The sequence below is a fragment of the Catharus ustulatus genome, chromosome 5, assembly GCF_009819885.2.
Source record: "Catharus ustulatus isolate bCatUst1 chromosome 5, bCatUst1.pri.v2, whole genome shotgun sequence".
Taxonomy (NCBI): domain Eukaryota; kingdom Metazoa; phylum Chordata; class Aves; order Passeriformes; family Turdidae; genus Catharus; species Catharus ustulatus.
Genome location: NC_046225.1, coordinates 17,726,594 through 17,747,780, shown reverse-complemented (window position 1 = coordinate 17,747,780; position 21,187 = coordinate 17,726,594). Strand labels below are relative to the sequence as shown.

The following is a 21,187-nucleotide window of genomic DNA, read 5'->3' as shown; positions in this document are numbered from 1 at the left end:
GTGCTGTACCTCCTGTTCCACAAACTGCTAATCTTGTAAAACTAGGAATAATATTATATATATAATATATGTACACTTAGGTTATCCAGTTTCTCTAGTTGTATTCTGGATGGGTTTTTCTCTAGTTGTATTCTGGATGGGTTACAGAGAAATGTCCAAAGTTGGAGACGACTTGCTAGCCAGTGCAATTGAGTGCAGGCACATCAGCACAAAACTCAATACAAAGAGGACTGAGTGAATTGTTTGATGCTGCTCACATCCCTCTAATCCATGTGAGCTGCTTACTCAATGAACAGGCAGCTTGAGGCTGTCAGGAATTGGAGCCCTGCTGTGCTTTGGGGGTGTGGGACATCCGGCCCCCAGAGCTCAAGACTGCCCATCTGTATGCCCCTTATCAGGCCTGGGGATATTTGCATTGAACCAGGAAAGGAATAAAGATCTTCCTCCTTTTCCTTCCTGTTCATCTGCCCCCAACACAGGGAACATAGGTTATTAGGAAGAAGATTCTGGAGGTTATCTACCACCCCACTCCTGGCAATACTTACAGCCTTTCTGCCCTGCACAAGCCAGAACTGTCTCTTTCTCTGGAGGAAGGATGTAAAAGCCTTAGAAGGATTATACCAGTGAAAATCAATGGCAAACAAAATAAAAGGCAGTTTTAAATTGCCTCCCTGTCTCAAATAATATTCCCTTTTCTCCTATTTCTGTTATAGAGACTGCACAAAACTCCCTCAATGTTGATGCTGATTTTTATGTGGCAGTTCTTCAGGTGCTCTGGTGATTAGCAGCAAGGAGAAAGGCATGACATCAGTTAAAGCTTCCTCATAAGAGCTTTATAATCTAAAGTTAGACAAAAGATCTAATGGAAGGACACTTACAGGATGTGGGTCAGACAACACTGAATGATGATCAGGTTTTGCTGAGGATTATGTTTGTTTTCTAATGTGCTGTAAGAAAACACTGAAGAAATAAAACCCACCTTGAATCTGAAAGAAAAACAGAAATGAACACACTGTTTTAATGCTCCCAATACTGGGGAGGGAGCACAAAACCAGCAAGGAGGAGTGGAGTTAAGGACAGAGCAATATAAGGAACACCTGAGGTGGACATCACAGCACTGTTCTCTCTTCTTTATGCCACACAGCCCTGGCACCTTCATCCCTTCCAAGCATTGCAGTAAATCCTTCCCAGCAAAGCGGCTGTGAGGAGGGATGGAGGGCAAGGTTAAGGGACTAAAAAGAGGAAAAACTGCTGGCTTGTACAGGAAATTAGGAGGAATAGCAAAGCCAGAAAATCAGCTTTTGTGAAATCTGTAGTTTACCATACTCAAGGGAAGTCTCCTCACATTGCAACATCCAGTCAGTGCAGCTGCTTTCTCTTTTCATGGGTTGTGAACACGGCTATTGAGGGCCGGCCACGAGAACAAGGACGGGAAAGCTCATCTTGTGCTTAGGGAGGCAGACGTGACTGCAAGCACAGAGTGCTGCCTCTGCAGGTCATTTTGTGCTGTGAACATCTCATCCCTAATTGTCATTTAAACCTGTTTTTTACAGCCAATTTATAAGACACCCCACACAGCTTCAGCTGGCACTGGACACAGGTGATGCAGTGATGGACAGGAGTTTCACATCTCATGCTGCACTCCTATCACCCCCATACAAGTCTCTGCAAGCCCCTCAGACTGAGGGTGATCACAGGCACTGCTGCTACAAGGCACATGAGTTCTGGAGTGGAATATTTGTTGCAGGCTTCATGGATGTCTCCTCCTTTTCCTTTTCAGGTTACCAAAAATGAACGGCAGGTGATGAAGCCGTTGTATGACAGGTATCGCTTGGTCAAACAGATCCTCTCCAGAGCCAACACCATTCCTATTATTGTGAGTAGAGCATTCTTTTGTGGGCTATTTCTTTGGTTTCGAGCTGAGCTGAGGAAGCAGGAATCACCACACTTCTGTGTACAACACAATCACTGAGGTTACGTCCCAGCCTCCCTTATCACTCGGAGATCAAGGAAATGAGTGAATCAATGACATACTTCTTACTGAAGTTGGGCAAAGCTGGTTGAGGGACTTTAGTGCCCACCTGTGAGCCATGGGGCACACCTCACCTTGTATTGTTTCTTCTCTTTCCGTTGGGTTGCTGCTATTTCATCCATCCTCTGTTTAGCTACAGCCTCACTTCTTTTTCCACACCAACACATGCTGAGCTGTAGGTCTTCTATGCTTCTTGGTTCCACAGGGTTGTATGTACAGAGTTCCTGTACACAGGAACACAGACTTGAGTAGATCCTACAGGAGTTGCCAGGCGTGTCCTTGGCTGAAAGAAAGGGCCTTCAGTCTTCTAACACTTAATATGTATTAAAGAGATCTTCTAAATGGTGAATATTGCATCTTTCAAGGTGGTGCTTTGCCACCAGCAAGGAACACAGTACACCCCTCTACGGAGAAAATTCACTGTCTTTAATTTTAGACAACTTGTGTAGTCCAGTTTTTAAAAAGTAATTAATCTAGAAAATCCAAACAGAATACTTCAAGCCTGTCTGTGGAAAGAGAGTTCTTTTATCAAAGTTCTTGTTGACTCTGTCATGTATGAGCCTTTATTTGCTTTTCCTGAGTAGTGCTCATGCCCTGCCCACTTTCTGTAGATGGCCAGTGAAGTGAATGGGCTGGTACAGCATTACCCAGTGCACTGTCACTGAGCAGTGGAGCTTATTTCTGAAATGCTGGGAGGTGTTCCTGTTCCTGCATTTAAAACAAAATTAAAAGCTGTTCCTGCTGGAATATGCAAAATAACCCCCAAAATGTGTGCTGAGAAGACAGTGCTAGTAGTTGAGGAGGAAGCTGTGTAGGTGTGCATGGGCAGTTTAATGCAAAGCTGTCAAAAAGAGCCCAGGTCCTGTTAAGACACAAAACTGAAATCCACAGAGGCTAGCAGAGGAGAGATGAGACTGGTTTTTTTTCCCAGTCCTCTGAGTGAGAATAATGAGAGGTTCATAGAGAGACAGGATACATTTGAAATCCATCTCTACATCAGTAGGTACTTCAGTGGGAAATCAGCTCCTGGAAAGCAAATCTGGAGAGCCTGGCTGCGCTTCCCCTGTAGCTCTGGAGAGCCAGCCAAGTGCTCTGTGTGTATGGGCCTCAGGCTGGGGATTATCTTCTTGCAGCCTTTGTCTTGTAGTCACTACCCAGCTGATAATCATCCAAGTTTCTTTTTAAAAACAGATTGGCAGTGATGTCCTTTGCTAAGCAACATCCTGAGAGAAAACTGCCCAAGGTTCAGGGGGTTTTTGCCAGGCCTGCTTTTCTTCCTTGAGAAAGATTTTTCTCCTGGTGGTCCAGCGATGAGCTGAGAGTGAATGTGTGGGTGAGAATGAGCTGAGAGCAGGTGGTGGAGGAGAAAGGGGTTCACAATGTAACATCCTTGTTAACACCTGTCACAGGGTTCCCCCTCCAGCAAGCGGAGAAGCCCTTTGCTGCAGCCAATTATCGAGGGCGAAACAGCTTCCTTCTTCAAGGAGATAAAGGTGAAGACCTCCAGCTGCTAACTAATTGCTCAGTTTGCATCAACTTTCCCCTTATACCAATGAAACAGAATGGTTGATTGATTTTTTTTTTCATCAGTGTTGATTTTTTTGCAGTGTCCTCCTGAAAAATCAGTAGCTGCTTTAAGCCTCGCCAATTCTGATCAAATTCTTCCCTTGTTGTAGATAAGACTACAGTGTTTCCTTGGCTTTGCATTCTTTCCTATCCTCTTTTCCCCTCTATCTGCACATAATATATTTTATTTTGCCTTTTAAAAAAATTAAAATCACAGTTACCCCTGTACCTTGCTTTATTTCTTGCTTTCCTCCTTTCTTTTAAACAACACTAACTTGTTTTGCAGTAGTTTCTCTCACTCCCAGGCTCTGTGGCTTGCACACAGCACCGTGGCAGGAATGAGCTCTCACAAAACTAACCCTCGCACGTGGAGCCGGCCGGGGCACTTACTTATTTATCCACTTATTTATCCAGGCTCTTTTCCACCACCTTGTGCAGGGTGTTTTTAACTTAATGAGGATGGAAGTAAGAACAGCTTGGTTCTGTTAGTTGATACTTGGTCAGATTTGGATGGCAGGATTGTTGTGTTTCTTCTTGTGCTGCTGTGGAATAGTAATTTGGGGTGGGGAAGACTGCTGTGCCTTCTCCTGAGGAATAAAGTCCAACAGCAGACCAGGAAACGCAGCATGGAGCTGGGCCTTCGCTTGCTTTCTGTGCCCTTGCAGTGTAACAAGGGAGAGAAGTGCTTCAGCACATTTGGGTCATATTTCTGAGAGCTTGGTTACATGTAAATACTGCAGACTTAGAGATCCAAGGTGATTGAGTCCAGTGGATTGTATATTAATGGACTATTCAAGGCACATATTCTTTAATACCAGATTGCAGATTGAAGATGTTAAGCTGCTGTTTGGAAGCTGGTTAATGATCACTGAGCTTCTTAGTATTTTCTAGACAACCACTGGATCAAATCTGCAGCACTGGTCTGGTGGGGAGTGTTTTTGTTTGCTTCTGTTTTTTTCTTTTAGTGTGTCGTTTTTCTCCGCCTCTGTTTGCACCCAGTGTGAGAACTTAGAGCTGTCAATGATGGTGATCTCTGATGGCCAGCACGGGCTGGTGCTGTGCCAGGGCAGCACCAGACCAGTTCAGCAGTGTCCTGCAGGGAATACAAACCTGGAGGGGTTTCGGGCAGAAGATCAGGATGACAGCCTTGAGCTTGTTAACATGATGTGCCTATTAACACTTAAATGGGGCTCTGTGAAGCTGCATCTAGCAGCTTTGCACTGAGCTACACTCAGAAGTAAAGAGAGGAAATTAAAAAGGCTCCAAAACTTAGCTTTTGCATGGGTTCCACTGTGGGCAGGGAAATATTTGACAGGCTGCTGACAGGGTCAGTGTTTGTGTGTTTATGGGTGAGTTTTTCTTGAAGCATTTGGGAGAGTTGACTAAAAACTTAAAGGTGTTTTGAGTTGACATTACCAAACATTTTGGTACAATATCTTGAATGTTGTGTTGGAAAAATCATTAGGATTCTTGCTTTGTGGGAGTGCCGATCATAGGATACTCTGGGGATTTGACATTTGTAACTCTGGAATGCTTGTGATTGCCTAAGAGTCCAAGCAGGTGCATGCTAAATGAATCTTGTGTATGAAGATCATTCTGGTTCAAGGTGTTGCAAGTTTAAAGTGAGGTTCCTATGTGAGACTTTTTAAAGGGAAGGCCTTAGAGGGTCTTTTCTGTTGGAGTTCTGGCTGAGAATCCTTTTAATTCGCTCCTTTGTATTTAAGAGCAAAATTATTTCAGATGTCTTGTGACAGCCAGATGCAGTGTCTTGGCTCTGAGATCTAAATGAAATTTGTACACTTTCTCTTCCTACTGTGGCCTCCTGTGGCAGGAGGCTGGCTCCTGAGCTGCTTGCTGGCTCGGGCTGTGAGGCAAGACAGGCTCGTGGGTGTCTGTGAGGAAAACACCTTTCATCTGTCCTCAGGAGCAGCTTTGTCACACTGCTTATGGACATTGTCCCTTTGCTTTCTTTCCAGGAGTTCTCCCAGAAAAGGGCATGGGAGCTCCTCCTTTGTTGGCAGAGAGATTCCTCTAAAGCAAAGTGTGCTGCTTTTACTGCTTAGACTGACTTAGCAAATCCTCCACGGCACAGCAGGATCTGTGTTCTCCTGCTGCAGCCCTTCCCAGGCTGGGCAGGGTGGCACGCCTGGGGACAGGGAAATGGCAGTGAAAGATGGTCTCCCCTCCCCATTTCAGCCTGGAGTTGTTGGTAGGGTTAAGAACAGTACATGGCTGCTGGTTTGTGCTTTTTGTTTAAACTGTGCAATTGATGTCTGCAGAAATGGGTCTTGTCTAATCTGTGCTAAATACTGCTTCAACTTCCACAAGTTCCCTGCAGATTTTCCTAAGATGCATTCAAAGTTTTGTATATCTTTTGTTATTATTGCTACTCAAAACTTCTTCTCAGATAATGTTTTTTTTACCCTCCAGTCTCAGTCTTGATTTTAATTTTCAACCTGTGGCTTTGCAGTGTATCATCATGGCCTAGAACTATAACTTAAAAAGAAAATTCTGGGGAAACTATAATTTAATTTAAATATGCACTTATAAATCACTGATTTAATGGGACTAAACCAGGTCCTGGTGTTACCCTTTCCCTTTTTGCTTGAAATATGGGAGCAGTCTCTTAGGAATAATTGAACTATTCAAAAGGAATTACATGAAAAAGCAAATCAAGAAAATGTCTGCTTTTGATCCTGATGTTACAGTATATTTATGTCTTGAAGATTTCAGTGATATTAGCCCCCAAAAACTTTTAAATATATTCATGGGCTTAGATTCTTCCTGGCTAGAGTTACATGGCTGTAAAATAAATACATTTACACATGTACATACATATTTGAGAGATTTACTGTCCATGATGGCATTTGCCAGTAGCCTCATACCTTATATTAAGGCTGAAAACTGCCTTCTAGAAATATCTCATTCTAGAAATGTCTCCATACATAAGAGACTGGGCCTCATTCCATGATAATTAAAATTATTTCTGGACAGTGTCACAGGACAAGCCCTACTTTTGAGAACACAGTGAACTGGTGAATACCAAGTACAGCAGGGACTTTCAAATCTCACACCTATAAATTTTGTAAAAAAATTGAAACACAACCAATTCATCAGTGTGCATTGAGGAAATGGTAAATTGCACTGTGCAGATTTTCCAGTCCAGTTTTTAGTATATTCCAGCAAAATGGTCAGAGCTGATGTTTGAACATGTTAGCAGCAGCAGTCCTTTTACATAATCCCCCGTTTGGATAATTGTAAGACTCATCTGAGCTCACTGGTATCACTGTTTGAGCATTTGAGGTCTTGAATTCAGCCATTAGAGAGAGCTGTTGAGCTGCATCTCTTGAGAGAAAATTCCACATTTTAACCTGGCAGTCTCTGTGCTGGGAAATGTTTGCAGGGAAATGCAGAGGATAGTTGGTGTGCTTTGAACAATATGTATAACAACTGTCAATGGGTTCATTTACCTCAGAATACAAAAACTAAGCAATGTAGCAGATTGCTCTGAACCCCAGGTATTTTTTTTCACTCAGTTGTGTCGCTCTGGGTCTCCTTAACCAGTCTGAGTTTGTGGTGGCAATTTCTCTGTCATGCTTTGGTTCCAGGGTGTCTTTACTGATGGTCTTCTGGTGTCTTGTGTACTGCTTGGCAATTGAAGTGTTTGCTCTGCCTTTCCATTTCTTGTTCCGAGTGCATGTGGTGAGAGGAGCCTGTTCCTGAGAAGGGAAGCAATAACCTCTCTTGTTGTGGGGGTGCTCTGTCCCTGTGTGTAGGAAGAAGAGGAGGGGTCTGAGGAGGACAGCAATGTGAAGCCGGATCTCACAATTACCATAAAAACAGATTTCAGTGTGCGCAGCTTCTTGGATCAACTAGAAGATGATGCTGATGGCTTTGTTTCCCCAGTGGATGATAAGATGCCATCTAGGAGCAGTCAGGATATGGGGCTTTCAAATCTCCATGAAGCATCCATGTATGTTGAATTCACAAGCAACTGCAAAATTATTTCTTGTTAAGATAGCTTTTATTTGTCAGAAAACTGCCTAGAGTTTTTTTCTATTTATGATCTGAGCCAGAAGTTTTCATGTTTCATTTTTAAAGGCAATAGACCCTCATAGGAGAGGGTTTCGGAAGAAGCAACCTTGTCCTGATACTGGATACTTAGCTTATGCACCTTTGGATTCCATCACTAAATAGTAACTCCACCAGTGGCAAGCCTTTTTCATGAAAACCCTGCACTCCAGAAGGTTTTTCATGTTTTGGAGAGGTCAAGTGGAACTAGCTTTGCTAGTTTTGAGTCTGGTGCAAACACATGTGGTAGCCCTAAATTGTGACCATTGAATTTGATCCTATAAAAGTCACCAAACCCTGACCCATCTGCAGGAGATAAGTTAGTGGTAAACTGTGAAGTGCACACTTGACCTCCTTAGAGGCTGCAGCCTAAGACTGATTATTTTGCTGAACTAAATTCAGAGAACTTTTTGTTTCAAGTAATGTGAGGCTGCCAGAGCTACTCGCAGGAGCAGCTCCATTGCTTGGCATATGTACAACTAAACATCTGTAGGTTTACTGTATGTTTCCTGTTTTTATTGCATTGTGTGGATAATCTCATTTATCTTTAAACCCAACAGGCCTGAACTGTTAGAGCAGCTCCAAGAAGTCAGGGAAGAGAAAAAGAGAATCAGAAAAAAATTGAGAGACTTTGAAGATAACTTTTTCCGACAAAATGGAAGGTAACAATTTCTCAGCTACCTTGCTGTTCTTCAGCTACTTTTAATCTGTTTTGCATCTGCAAAGATCTCCAAAGTTACCCAAATTCAGTATTACATGTTTCTTCTTCACAATCATTATGACTGCTTTACCCACATTCAGAATGGTGGAAGTCAGTCTTAAAGTAACTGGTTTTTTTCTCTAGTGATTTCTGTCCTGTTCTTGCTTGTCTGTGAGGTATTCAGACACTAGTTTTATCAAGTATTTCTGCTTTAGTGTAACTGGTTTTATTGTTTAAAGAAAATGTCCCTCATTAAAGAGCTGATAGAATGTTTTCATATATTTATACTCTTAAATTATCTTGTCTGTTTCTTGCCGCCAACCATCATCCTTAGGGGCTTTTGTAAAATCACTGAAAACTTAAAATTCTCCTGTAAGTCAAGAACAATCTATTCAAATACCATCTTTCTTTTCATGAGTGTGCCTCTTTGTGTAAGTGCTGTGGTGCCAAGCCACCGGAGGCTATATTTTATTTTGCCACGCTCACAGGCTGACACTCAGATGGCTCCTGAAGTGTTTTCCAGCTGTTTGGCAGAGCTGGTGGTTTCAGAGAAGCAGGACATGCTTTAAGTAGGATTTTATATTTGGAACTGTGGGATTGTGCTCGGCCTCAGCACACAAGCATCCCACACTTTGTTGGGGCAGCTTCTTTGCCCCTATTTTTGTTGGGGCTTTTTTCTCTCAAAGGATAAATGTTTTAGTCTTGTTCCCTGATCAGGAGTGGAGGAGAGGAGCTGCTTTGTATGTCTTGTTGGTGGACAGAGGGAGGCTTCTGAGGGAGGCTTCCTGTTACAGAAATCTTCATGGTCTGCTTTCACTCCCACTAGGAATGTGCAGAAGGAAGACCGCACTCCCATGGCTGAAGAGTACAATGAATACAAGCAGGTTAAGGCCAAGCTGAGGCTGCTGGAAGTCCTGATCAGTAAGAGAGATATTAGCTCCAAGATCATGTAAAGGAGGAGATTGTTTTTGCCAATAAACAAAGAGGAGAGAGCACCAAACGGACAAATGCATGAAGTGGATGCAGCGGGGGCCTGACTGGGAGAGCTGAGGAGCTCCCTGGGAACTGAAGGGTCATTCCCAGAGGTGGGAGAGGGAGGAAAGGTGGATTGCTGTCACTCTCTACATTTGCTGTTGCCCACTGTTTCTCCAGACCTGATGTCCAAAATGGAGTTTGCCAGTGTAGGAGACACAATGCTGCGCTCAGTGACTGCACTGAAGGGATCCTTCTGTACTGATTTGCTTACAGATCCTGTAATTTAGAATATCTAAGCCAGCCATGCTGTTCTTTTATTTTTTTTCCCACAGGATATTATAGCAAGAGGCAAAATAGGATTAATAGTAATGAAATCATCAAATAGCTTCTACTTGAGTTGATCAGACAAGTGCCCTGACCATTCTCATATTAAGGCACAGGTCAGGCAGCACCGAGACTGTTCTGCTGGAGCTGCAGAAAAGATTCGCTCAGACTTTTGACCTGTTTGGAGTTCAGCATCTTCTGTTGCTCTAGAGAAATGCTGTAATAATCTCCTGGTCATCAGCCAGAGCTGGTGTGAGTTGCAGTTTTGCCTAGGCTTGAGTTGGGTTTTCTTCCCATGTTTTTGGTGGCCAATTCAACCTAAGTAGAAGGAAGTACCTTTATGTTTGGGATAGTAAAGAAAATGAGTCATGCAGCCAGGTTCTTACAACTTGTTCTGCTTGGAGGGTGATACTGAGACCTTCTGACCATGTTTGGGCAACAGGGAAGAGAAGAGGTTTTGAAAGCTTTAAGTCAGAATCCCTTGGGATTTTGGTGATTGTTAAATATCTGGAAGACCCATCCCATTAGTACATGTGCTTCATCGTGATACAGACACCTGAGCCCAAGCTGAACAGTCCACACAGGTGTCCCACAAACTCACCTAAATGATCTTCTTTTGTGCACATCACCACTTTGTGGGCTGCAGCAGCAACACTGATGGTGGCAGCAGAGGATGGGCTTTTCTTCCCAGTGTAGTAGGAGTATGGCAGTACAGAGGATACTGCAGGGAACTGAGAGCATGGAGCTGTGCTCTGCCTGTGGAAAGGGCACCTGTCTTGAGTGCAAGCTTTGACAATTTACTGTTTCCAAATTAGTTCATGACTTTCAGAAAAAAAGGTCCTGGGACACCTGATTCACGTGCTCATGTCAAACAGGTGCTGCCTGAAGGAAAGAAAGGCCCCAAGTTCAGGGAAACCAAGTCACTGAGGGCTCACAGTTCACATCCTGGGACACTTGGGCTTGCTCTCCCACTCCAGAGGCTTATGTGCACCCTTTGATCTGCCCTGAGCCAGGCTCCACCCTGGTACTCAAGGGACACTTCTGTAATGCTTTCTTCAGCTCCCCAGGGGCTCGTTGCCAATGTACAGAAGCCAAATAGCCAAGATGAAATCTGGTGTTGGTTGTAGCCAGGCCTCATGCATGTCACACCAGAGGAGCCGAGAGGACTCCCAGAACAACTTCTTTCCTTTCCTTCTTTATTAAGGGCAAGTGGGCTCACAAATAGTTGTATTTGGGTTGTGGTACTTAGATTTATACCTTTTCACTTGCCATGTGTGCTGTGTGTGTTCTTGCCAAAATTGCTGCTGTTTTGGTCTCTTCAGGATCCCTTGAACTCTTCCAAAGGCAGCCATGGGCTGCACATGCCCTTTGCTAATCAGGGTGGGTTATCCTGGATCAGGGCAAATTCCCCCAACTGGTTCGGGAAAAGATTTTCTTGGAGAAAAGTGGAAAAAACCTGTTTGTTTAACAAGCAAAGCACCTGCAAACATAAAAAATGAACAATAACAAACAATAAAATCTATCATTGTTCTGAAGAAATGGCAAATTCAGAAAGTTCTTTTTGTGGGGTGTAGCTCAGCTTGCTGTGTGTCTTCTCTCAGTCCCTCCAGCGCTGGAAAATGTCACATCCCAGCCCTGGTGGGCTACAGGTGTGAGCTCCTGGTGTTCTGAGATTTTTGTCCAAAGCAGTTTTGAACAGTTCCAAGAAAAGAAGCAGCCACAGTTCAGGGAACTTCTCTGCCTCAGCTAGCTAAAAGCTAACTAAAAAGCGAAAGAGAACTGTGTCCCACGTCCATGCTGCAGACAGCACTGTCCAGGAGCTGGAATGCCTGGGACTAAGTGCAGTTTCTGCAAACAAGCTGTATGCTTCTTCTGCCCCCTCCTTCGCTCTTGGAGTCAGCTTTAAAGGTGTAGAACTTAATATCCAGCATAAACAGAACAGACAATTGGGGATACAAGCATCATATAGTCACTCCAGGACATGGGCTAAGGCAGATATGTGTGTTAGTGAAAGCACTTGGGATGGGGACTCACAGCTTGGTTTGGCTTTTTAATTGATTGCAGAAATGTCTGTTCCATATAAAACCAGCAAAGACTGAATTTTGTATTTCCAAACAGTCCAGAGGTCTTGTGTGCTGACCCAGGGCTTGCCTTTTCAGAGGTGCTGAGTTCCCATCTCCTGAGATGGGATCTCTGCTGATCCTTGGGGTGTGTTAACTGGACTGGCTCAAAAAGTGCTTTGAAGGAAAGCCTGAGCAGGGTAAACCCCTGTCCCAACATAGGGCAGCACAGGAAGCCAGAGCTGTGCCTTCATCTGCTCCTGTGGGCTCCTCATTGTCAGCTCTCCCTGGTTATTTTAGGGAAAGCAGCTGAGCCAAGCTGGCTGCAGTGTCACTCTGCTGGTGGAAGAGTGGGATGAGAAAGAATGCTGGGTTACCAAAAGGTCCTTAGCACTGACTCATTTTTATATTGTTCAGGCCCAGTTCAGAAAAACAAAAGCCTGGATGGTGAGCATGTGCCCCAAGCTGACCTGTCTTTGGGATATACTGAATTAAAATGGAGTAAAGCCTCTCTGTGCTTTGCTGGATCTGGGCCTAGACCTTTAAGTGGATGCAAGAAGCCATTTCTGCTCTTTTTCGTAATCATGCATTTTTTCTGTGGGCTGGGCCTTCCCAGGAGTATGTTTTTTCTGCTTATTTTTAAAAGCCTGTTTGTACTGTGTACTGATAAACTATCTGTTTTACTGGTGTTTGGGGGTTAGGTTTGTTTCCTTTTACCTTATAGAATTTTTTCCCCTAAGTTGCTGGGACACACTAACAATTGGGTACTTCAGAAAAACAAAGGAATGGCTGAGCTCAGGGTAGGAGAGCATCTGGCACTTCTCTTACCTAGGAGTTTCTGTCCAAGGGGCAGAGATACTGTGAGAATTGGGCAGGTACCGGGATGGGGTTGGGGCAGCTGCTGGCTCTCTCTTGGCTTTGGAGGACAAGAGTCAGAGCTGCTGCTTGGGGAAAGGAATTGGCTGCTCCTCCCTCTGCTTTCCCAGCCGCCTCTCCTGGCTCTGCTCCAATCCTGTTTCAGTCCCACCTCGAACAAGAAGCAGCAGCAGTTCGTGGGCAGGCCCAGTCTGATACCAGCCCTGCCTGTGATGCCAACAAGCCCATAGACGACCAGCACGCCCTGCTGGGCAAGAGAGCTGTGGGGGACCAGATGAAGAAGAACCAGACAGCAGATGGTGACTGGGGATTTGAATGACACCAACTACGATGAGTTCAATTTTTTTTTTTTTTAGGAAACAAAAAAAGCTGTATTTTCTACACATTTTCCAACAAGTAATAAGGGAATTTCTCCTCAGATTAATGCACAGCCACAGACCTGGATACAACTGCTGTAGCTTCAGGTGTAAGACATTACAGCTTCTCATTCTATGATCACAAGAAAGTCAGGAGGTTGGGGTAAAAATAGTGCACAGCACCAGTGTAGAAAATTGAAGACAGTGTACAAAGGATCCCAAACACAAAGCTTTCCCTCTCTGCTTTTTCCTTTCTGCACTTGGAGGAGCCATCCCAAACTTCCCAGCCACACGTAGTCCCAGCTGTGTAACAGCACAATCTCCCAACAGCTCTAAATAAATGTTCTTCCTTCAAAAGGGCTTTCAGGAATTCCTGAGTTTTGCCGCATTACTTTAAACCTGACTTTGCTTAATGAACTCAGAATAAGCTTTACTATATACATTTAAAAATTGAGGAAAAGTTCTCTAAGAATTTGCTTTTGAATTTGATATAAAATGCTTCAGGTCGGAGGAACACCTCCAAGCTGTGCAGCAGCTTATTAGCAGGGACCAAACTAAAGCACCTAAAGAAGAGGAGTCAGCCCAGACCTTTCCCATGTGCCAAAACTGCACCCATCTCCTTCTAGGACACTCGGTGTATTCCAATAGCAACAACCCAGCTCTGCTGCCACGGAACCAACATCAGATGGGCCAAACACTAAAGGGGGACAAGGAACACAGGCTGGGGCCAAGACCAGAGGGACTGCCACATGTCAGAATCCATACAAGCACTGATTAAAGTTTGTGTTTGCAGGGAGGGGATCAGAAATCAACATGGAAATGCACACAGAGCCTCACAAGATTGCTCCTGTTTCCTTTGTGACAACACCTACAATATTCCCATGTGCCACAGAGGCTGATGGCCATGCTGGGGAAAGAAGGAAGCAGCTCTTTCCTGTGGTCATCCGTGTCCTATCTGTCTTGGTTTGAAAGAAAGGTGCCCACTAAGGAAGGCAGGAGCTTCCCTTGGAATGGAAAATGTAAACCCCCTCTCTCCAAATTATTATAATTTTGAAATTAAGGCGCTCTCAGGCAAAGATTATAGGATAGGAACAACAGTTCTTTACTAGTATGTATAATAAAGCAAACAAAACAACAACAACTATGGAATTAGCAACAAACAGAGCAGGAACTTTGGCCTCGGGCACTTTTCCCTGTGCTGCAGTTCCCGTCACAGCTGGCAGTGAGCTCTGGCAGCTCCCGCTGGGCAGGGCAGGTGCGATGATTCCCCTGTGGCTGCAGGGCAGCTGGGGTGATGGCAGCTGTGTCCCAGATGGGAAAGGAGGGAGGAGAGAGGCTTTGCTCACCAACCCTGGGGCAGTGTCGGTCCCGGTGCTCCAGCAGGACACTCAGAAACAGCAAGCTGGGCAGCAGGAATGAGCAACAATCCGGGGTGTTAGACGAGATGTATCAGAAGCTCCGGAGCTGTGGCTGGAATCGTGGGAGGTCTCGCAGGCAGGGGGTGCAGGGCTGCAGTGCAGCGAAAGCTCAGAGCAGTGCCAAAGAAACAGCGGGTGCAGGACAGCTCCCAGCAGGGCAGGGAGCGGGGGGCTCAGGATCCCAGGCACCCAAGCAGATGGGGATAGGCCCCTCTTTCAGTGAGGTGGGTGTTAATAAGGTCCAGGTCAGTGGCTGTTCTCAGGAGCAGAGGTTCACCCCATGGCAGAAACAGCAGCTCTGGGCTGGGCTTTGGCAGCAGCAGCCAATTCTCTTCCCCAAGCAGCAGCTCCAACCATAGTCCTCCAAAGCTGAGATTGAGAGATCTACAGCTGCTCCAGTCCCATCCTTTACCTGCCCGACTCTTGTGGTATCTCTGCCCCTCGGAGAGAGAAACTCCCAGACAGGAGAAGTGCAGCCAGATACTCTCCTTTCCTGAGCTTGGCCACTTCTTTCATTTTTCTGAAGTACCCAGTCTTTAGTGCTTCCTAGCAACTTATGGGGGAAAAAAATCTATAGGGGAAAAGGAACAAAACAAAAGAAACCTAACCTAACCAACCCAACACTGAAATCTGTGCCACTGAAAGGGCAAATGCACCACAAACAGGTTAAATCCTACAGGTTAAATCCTGAGGCCAGCACACTCTAGAAGATATTTTTCAGCTTGGCTGCCACCAGCATGAGAATCTCTCCAGTCTTTTTCTGCCAATTCTCTATGTCCTTGGAGACATCACACCAGAGCTCTCCATGGCGAGGTTCAGCATTCTTGCAGCGCTTCCTTACCTCTTCCTGTTGTTCCTCTGTGCCATGCTGGAGCTCAAATTTGTAAAACAAAGCCCAGGCGTCCCCCAGGTCAGAGTCTATCTTCAGTGTGCGGTGGAACCACTCTCTGGCCTTGTTTATTTTACGCTCACTCCAGGACAGCTTGGCCACAGCCAGCAAGACGTGTGGGTCATGTTCACACTTCCTGAGAGCATCCACACTCTTGGTCTTTCGTTGTGGTCACGCTTCAAGGAAAATTGCTTCTGACCACAGGATTCCTGAATTGGGGCATTCTTGCAGTGCTTTGGCCATCAGAGTGTTAGCAATGTTCTTCAGCCCAGCTCGGTACTCCAACCAGAGATCTGGATTCTTTGGATTCTTCAGGCGAGACTTTTCTAAGATGGCTCTTGCTCTAGTCAGCTGCCCAACTTTCTCCTCCAGCCTGGACAACAAAAGCCACAGGAGTATGGAATGGGGGCATTTCTTCAACCCTTGATTATAAGCCTCCCGTGCTTTCTCTACAAGCTCTTTTTGTTCTTCCATTTGTCCTTTCATCATCCACAGTTTGGGGAAGTCCTCACAGTGCTTCAGGGCTTCCTCACAGAGCTCCTGGGCTGCAGCAATGTTCCCAAGCAGCCATTCCAACTTCACAGACTTCATGAAGACCCTTGCTGTGGGGGCACAACTGTGAGCCTTTGCCAGCAGACTCCTTGCTTTTTCATGCTCATTGTTCTTCGACTCGAGCTTCACGGCAGCCAGCCAGATCTCCTCGCTGTTGGGGTTGGCCTGGAAAGCCAGGGCCAAGATGCTTCTGGCTGCTGGCACATCTCCTGCCAGCCACTTAGATTTGGCTCCCATGAGCCATAGCACCTCTGCTTTGGGACAGTAAGCAACAGCTCTCTGCAAAAGAGCCTCCAAGGATTCTCTGGTTCCATGGTTCTTTTCAAAGCAGGCTGCTCGCAGCCACACACTCTTCTTGCTCAGGAAGATTTGCAAGGCACAGGCATAAATGGCTCGGGCACACTCCAGGGCATTATGAACAACACAACTGTCTGCATCTTCCATCCAGGTGTGTTTCCAATCTTCTTCCTCAATCCCAATCCCCATCACAGCTCTTATGATTGCCTGGCATGTGGCTACACTTCCAGCTTTACCACATTCCTCGGCATCCTGTATCCACTGCTCCCTGTTAATTTCCACACCGTTAGCCCTAAGAGATGTGATGGCTCTCTCGATGATTTTCTCCACCATCTGGGCATTTCCATTGGCTTCCTCCAGTTTGGCAGCAGTAATCCAGATGTGACGATCCATCGGGATATTCTTCCGGGCTTTGTTCAGGACTTTCTGAGCATTCTCATGTCTCCAGCCTTGCCAGTGCCAGCCAGAATTCAGCACTGGTTGGACAGCACTCCACAGCCCGGCTCAGCATGATCCTGGCCTCCTCAGGTTCCTCCAGCTCCACAGCTGCTTTCCACAAACGCACTGAGTTTGGAACGTGCTCAAGGGCTTTCCTAAGGACACGAATGTCTGTCTCCAGCTCTGCTGCTCTGATATAGATCCGCACAGACTGTGGCAGGTGCTGCACAGCCTGGGCCACAACAGCCTTGGCTGCATCTCCAGTCTGAAGCTGAGCAGCTTCCAACCAAATATCTTCACTCTTGGGGCACATCTCTGTTCCTTTCATGATGAGGTTTCGAGCCACCTGGAGTTTGCCAGTGACCTCCTCCAGTTGGGCTGATGCTATCCAGGCTGGTGGATGATGAGGATTGGTCTCTCGGACAGATTTCAGGAGCAAACGGGCTTTTTTGGTATCACTGATATCTCCTCTGTGTGTAGGAATCATGGAATTCAAGTCTGTCAAATATCCTTTTGGGTCCACGACAGTCTGGCCACTCACAGAGTCTGACACCTGGCTTAGCCTCATAGCCATCAAGGTGTTCCTGGCTTGACCAATCTTCCTCATTTCCAATTCACCTGTCCCAGGTGTCATCAAGCCTGGTGTCATTCCTCCTGGGTGTGGAATATTCAAATCCCCTGGATATGGAGTATTCAGTCCACCAAATTGTGTCTGGTGTGGGTCCACAGAAGTGTGATTCTCCCCTGACTGTAAATGCTTTGCAAAGAAGTTGTCGGGGACAGGAGTCAGCTTCTTATAACGAGGATTCCTCTGCTGCTTGTGCCTGGCATCCCCAACCTCAGGAATACTCACCCACTCCTCCTCAGTAACCTCCGCTAATTTCCGTTTCAAATCTGAGAACTGCTGTTGAATTTTGGGTCGTTCCCTACGGTACTTTTCTATTTCCTCCTTTTCTTGTTGTTCTCTCCTTTCTTTCCTGCATTCATCCATCCTCTCACCCAAAGCTGCATAAATGGCATCTGCTTCTACATCATCTTTTTCATAAGGGCCACTTGAGAACAGGCTCCCAGCGTAGCCATTGAACTCATCGTAGTTGGTGTCATTCAAATCCCCATCATCACCATCTGCTGTCTGGTTCTTCTTCATCTGGTCACCCACAGCTCTCTTGCCCAGCGGGGTGTGCCAGTTGTCCATGGAGTCATTGGCATTGTGGGCAGGGCCGATATCAGAGCGGGTGGTGAAACCTGTGGCTCCATGGCCCAGCCCTGGCACGTAGCCCAGGGGCATGGGCATGCCCAGGAACGGCTGCTGCTTCTTGTACACGATGGCTGGGGTGAGGCGAGACCGAAACAGGACTGGAGCAGGGAGACCAGAGCAGGGACCAGGAGAGGTGGTCAGGAAAGCAGAGGAAGAAGAAGTCAATTCCCTTCCCCAAGCAGCAGCTCCAGCTGTTCTCCTCCAAAGCCAAGAAAGAGACAGCAGCTGCCCCCACTCTGTCTTTTACCTGAGCGACTGGGTGCACAATTCTTGTGGTATTTCTGCCCCTTGGAGAGAAACTCCCAGGTAAGAGAAGTGCAACCAGATGCTCTTCTCTCCTGAGCTTGGCCACTTCTTTTGTTTTTCTGAAGTACCCAGTCGTTGGTGTTTCCTAGAAACTTATGGGGAAAAACACTGTAAGTAAAAAGGAACAAAAGAAAAGAAACTTAACCCCCCCCCGTGCTATTTTGAAAGCAAACCAGTGGGAAATCCCAAGTCAGAACTACAATTATCTAGGAAAATTCAAAATAAAATGCAGTAGTATAAAAACACTGACAGAATCCGAGTACAACCTGACACCCCGTCAGGCAGGGTGTTGGTATCAGTCCGATTCAATGGTGGCTGCAGTCCTCCTGGAGTGACAGATGTGGTTCTGTTCAAGCAGTGATCCTGTAGAAGGGTGCAGTTTTCCTCTGAAGGACCAGTCGTGGTGTAGATGGGTCTGACCTTCCTCTGGGAATCCAGTGGAAAAAGACTGCTTGTGGTGTTCTACATCTCAGATTATATACATGTAGGAAAAGCTTGGCTCCTCCCAGTGGTTGGAGCATCTCCCAAGGGGATGCAGTAATTTTATCAGTCCCACAGTGGGACTCAGTGGGCCATTAGCAGGAGATACCTCCCTGGAGGGAGGATGGGATGTGAAAAGATAAAGAACAATCCCCCCGCCCCCGCCTGATTTTAGCAGATGGCCCATTAACAGAAGATAATCCCCTCCAAGAGATAAGATCACTGCCCACCTGGTTTCAGCAGATGGTGATAGAATTCATACTTTTGGTCACATCTTGCATTGCAGCCTAAGACATCTCCAGCATCTGGGCTTTTCCCCTGACAAAGCTTGATAAACGATATGTAGGGAACAGTCCATTTTATTTTTAAACTAATGAGATTGTAGCATTTTCTGATGCTTAGTTATTGCAGCTTACATGGTATATTGCTAGAATTTCAGATTGTTTCTACAAAATCTGAGAACAGTTATGTATGCACTTTGAGAGTTTATATTTTTGAACTTTGAAAACTAAAATTAACAAAAGCTATTAATAGAGATTGTATATTAAAAGAAAGAAAAAAAACCCCCACACCTAGCCATCTCTCTTTTTGAATTGTTCTTTTCAAGTCCTTCCCCATGACAAAAATAAAGCAAAACTTTAACTACCTTCTTGTGAAGGGAAGTTCTATAAAAGAGAGAGAACTGAATTTTAAAATTCCAGTCCTAGAAAGACAAGGACCAGTGCTGAACTTTGTCCTGGATTTGCAGATGCTGTGACTTCCCTCTCCCAAACCTGCACAGGAGGAGGACTTCTGAACACTAAAACATTGTCTTTATCTCCCACAGATGATTTAACTTCTCACTGACCACAAATAGCCAGAAATTATGTTTGCCCCAACACACCAAGTCAATCCAAACAACAGCTGTGCATTTTGTTTGATGATTTGTGTGTACCAACATCAATGATTATTGACTGGAAAACATTAAATACAAGACTGTGCTTTTTAAAAGGTGTGAAGTACTGTACAAAATTTTACTTTATGTGATATAAATAAGTTGTTTAGTGTAAGACAACCTCTTTCCATGTCACTAGAACAAAGCTGTCTGCTGTAGGATGGCAGTAGGGTCTGTTTGGCTTCCCATACACAGGGGCCACCTCGGACATGTGTCTGTGTTACCACATTGTGGTATAATAAATCATTAAAATGTAAATGCTGGCCATGAATGGGTTGTGAACAAAATTAGATTGCAGGAGTGAAAGATAGAGGGGAAACTTATCATTCTAACAATTTGCATTTGGTTTTTTTCTGTTTACTCCTGAGTAAACAGTTGAATAATGGATGTTTCTGTTAACGATGGTGAAATTAAAGCATTTTTCTTTTAATCATTCTGCTGATACATCAGTTATTATTTTTGGTGTGTGCAAGTTTCAGAGGGTAAGTGCTGCCAGCCATCCTCTAGCCTGAGGAGCCATCTTTACAGCTGTTTGCAAGTCAGTGATTGCTGCTGCCAAGGTAAGAGCTGGGCAACCACACCAAAACATTGAGTCAGGGAAAAAAAAAAATTCTGCAAGGATTCCAGTAACTGGAGAAGTACAAAGTAACCCACAGGTGGTAGAAGGGAATTTAATGGGGCAGAGAGTGGGCATGGTATAGCAAAATTAATTGTGCTGATGGCTGAGCAGGATTTCCTGGGCTCCTCCTGTTTCTCCCTCAGGGGTTCACTAAGGTTTTGGTGCCTTTGACTGCCACAGCATGTGGTGTCAGAGGCCCTTTGCTTGGGGTGGAAGACACAGAAATTGGCTCTGGGAGTCCAAACTGGACAGCCCACCCCACACCACCATTGCATGTTGTGGTGCGCTACATTTAGAAGATTTATGGAAAAAGCTCTTGGAGCTTTGGAATGCATGGGCATCTCCAGCTCTTGGAGAGCCAAGTTTGACCAACCTGCATGGTCACTCACAGCATGGAGAGTGGCCATTTGCTGGACCTCATGTGGCCAGCAAGTGTATGATCCTTGTGCTTCCCTTCGGACACCTGCATGCAGGGAACCACTCCTACAATAAAGGATATGTACATACATCAAACAATACACAGTTTTGCAAATAACTTGGTGTATAGCAAATACTTGGGTTGGCTGAATGCAGAAGCCAGTACCAGAGTGAGTAGGGGTGCCTGACTGAAAAAAAAAATTGTTAATAATCCATTTTCTTCAGACTGCATTTGGTGTACAAAAGCAACTTGGGAATGCACTCCCCAGCTAATGATACCTCTGTGACTCTGGGCTCGGGTCTCGTTTACATGATTTATGTAAGCAACTTCAAACTGAATCGATGGTGTCCTTTTAAACATAAGTGGATTGAAAAACATTATGTGTACGCTTTGTATTTTGTATAAAACAAGAAAATACTACTATTTTGACTGCAGGTGTTTGGTGACAGCTTCTGTTCTGTGTGGGATGCTGCCAAAGATGGCTCAGCTCAATAAAGTGGCTCAATGTCCTCAACAGCCCTGGCCCCTCCTGCCTCCTCCTCCTCAGCTGAGCAGGGCTGACACTTGCTACAGGAAAAGAGATGTGTGATGTATGAACATACACACATTTTGCATTTA

General features: G+C 45.3%; 2 protein-coding genes across 7 annotated transcripts in view; one reads left to right on the top strand and one right to left on the bottom strand.

The window, feature by feature from the left end:
- The window catches only part of FAM13A (family with sequence similarity 13 member A), a 119,370-nt gene extending 108,163 nt beyond the window's left edge, over positions 1-11,207 (top strand). For 5 of the 6 annotated variants that reach the window (XM_033060312.1, XM_033060314.1, XM_033060310.1 and 2 more), the window contains 5 exons: positions 1,781-1,876; positions 3,442-3,525; positions 7,375-7,571; positions 8,230-8,331; positions 9,196-11,207. In XM_033060312.1, coding sequence (XP_032916203.1) covers positions 1,781-1,876; positions 3,442-3,525; positions 7,375-7,571; positions 8,230-8,331; positions 9,196-9,322 — 606 coding nt within the window. In that variant the 3' untranslated portion in view covers positions 9,323-11,207. The remainder of the gene's footprint in view (positions 1-1,780; positions 1,877-3,441; positions 3,526-7,374; positions 7,572-8,229; positions 8,332-9,195) is intronic. The other variant, XM_033060313.1, reaches the window with a different exon arrangement.
- A 3,013-nt stretch (positions 11,208-14,220) lies between these two features.
- Positions 14,221-20,530, bottom strand: LOC116996413 (pre-mRNA-processing factor 6-like). Its single transcript, XM_033059996.2, is given in 3 exon segments — positions 14,221-16,555; positions 16,557-18,052; positions 20,525-20,530. Coding segments are annotated over 3 exon segments (2,976 nt in total). The 3' UTR covers positions 14,221-15,081.
- Between the last annotated feature and the right edge of the window lie 657 nt (positions 20,531-21,187).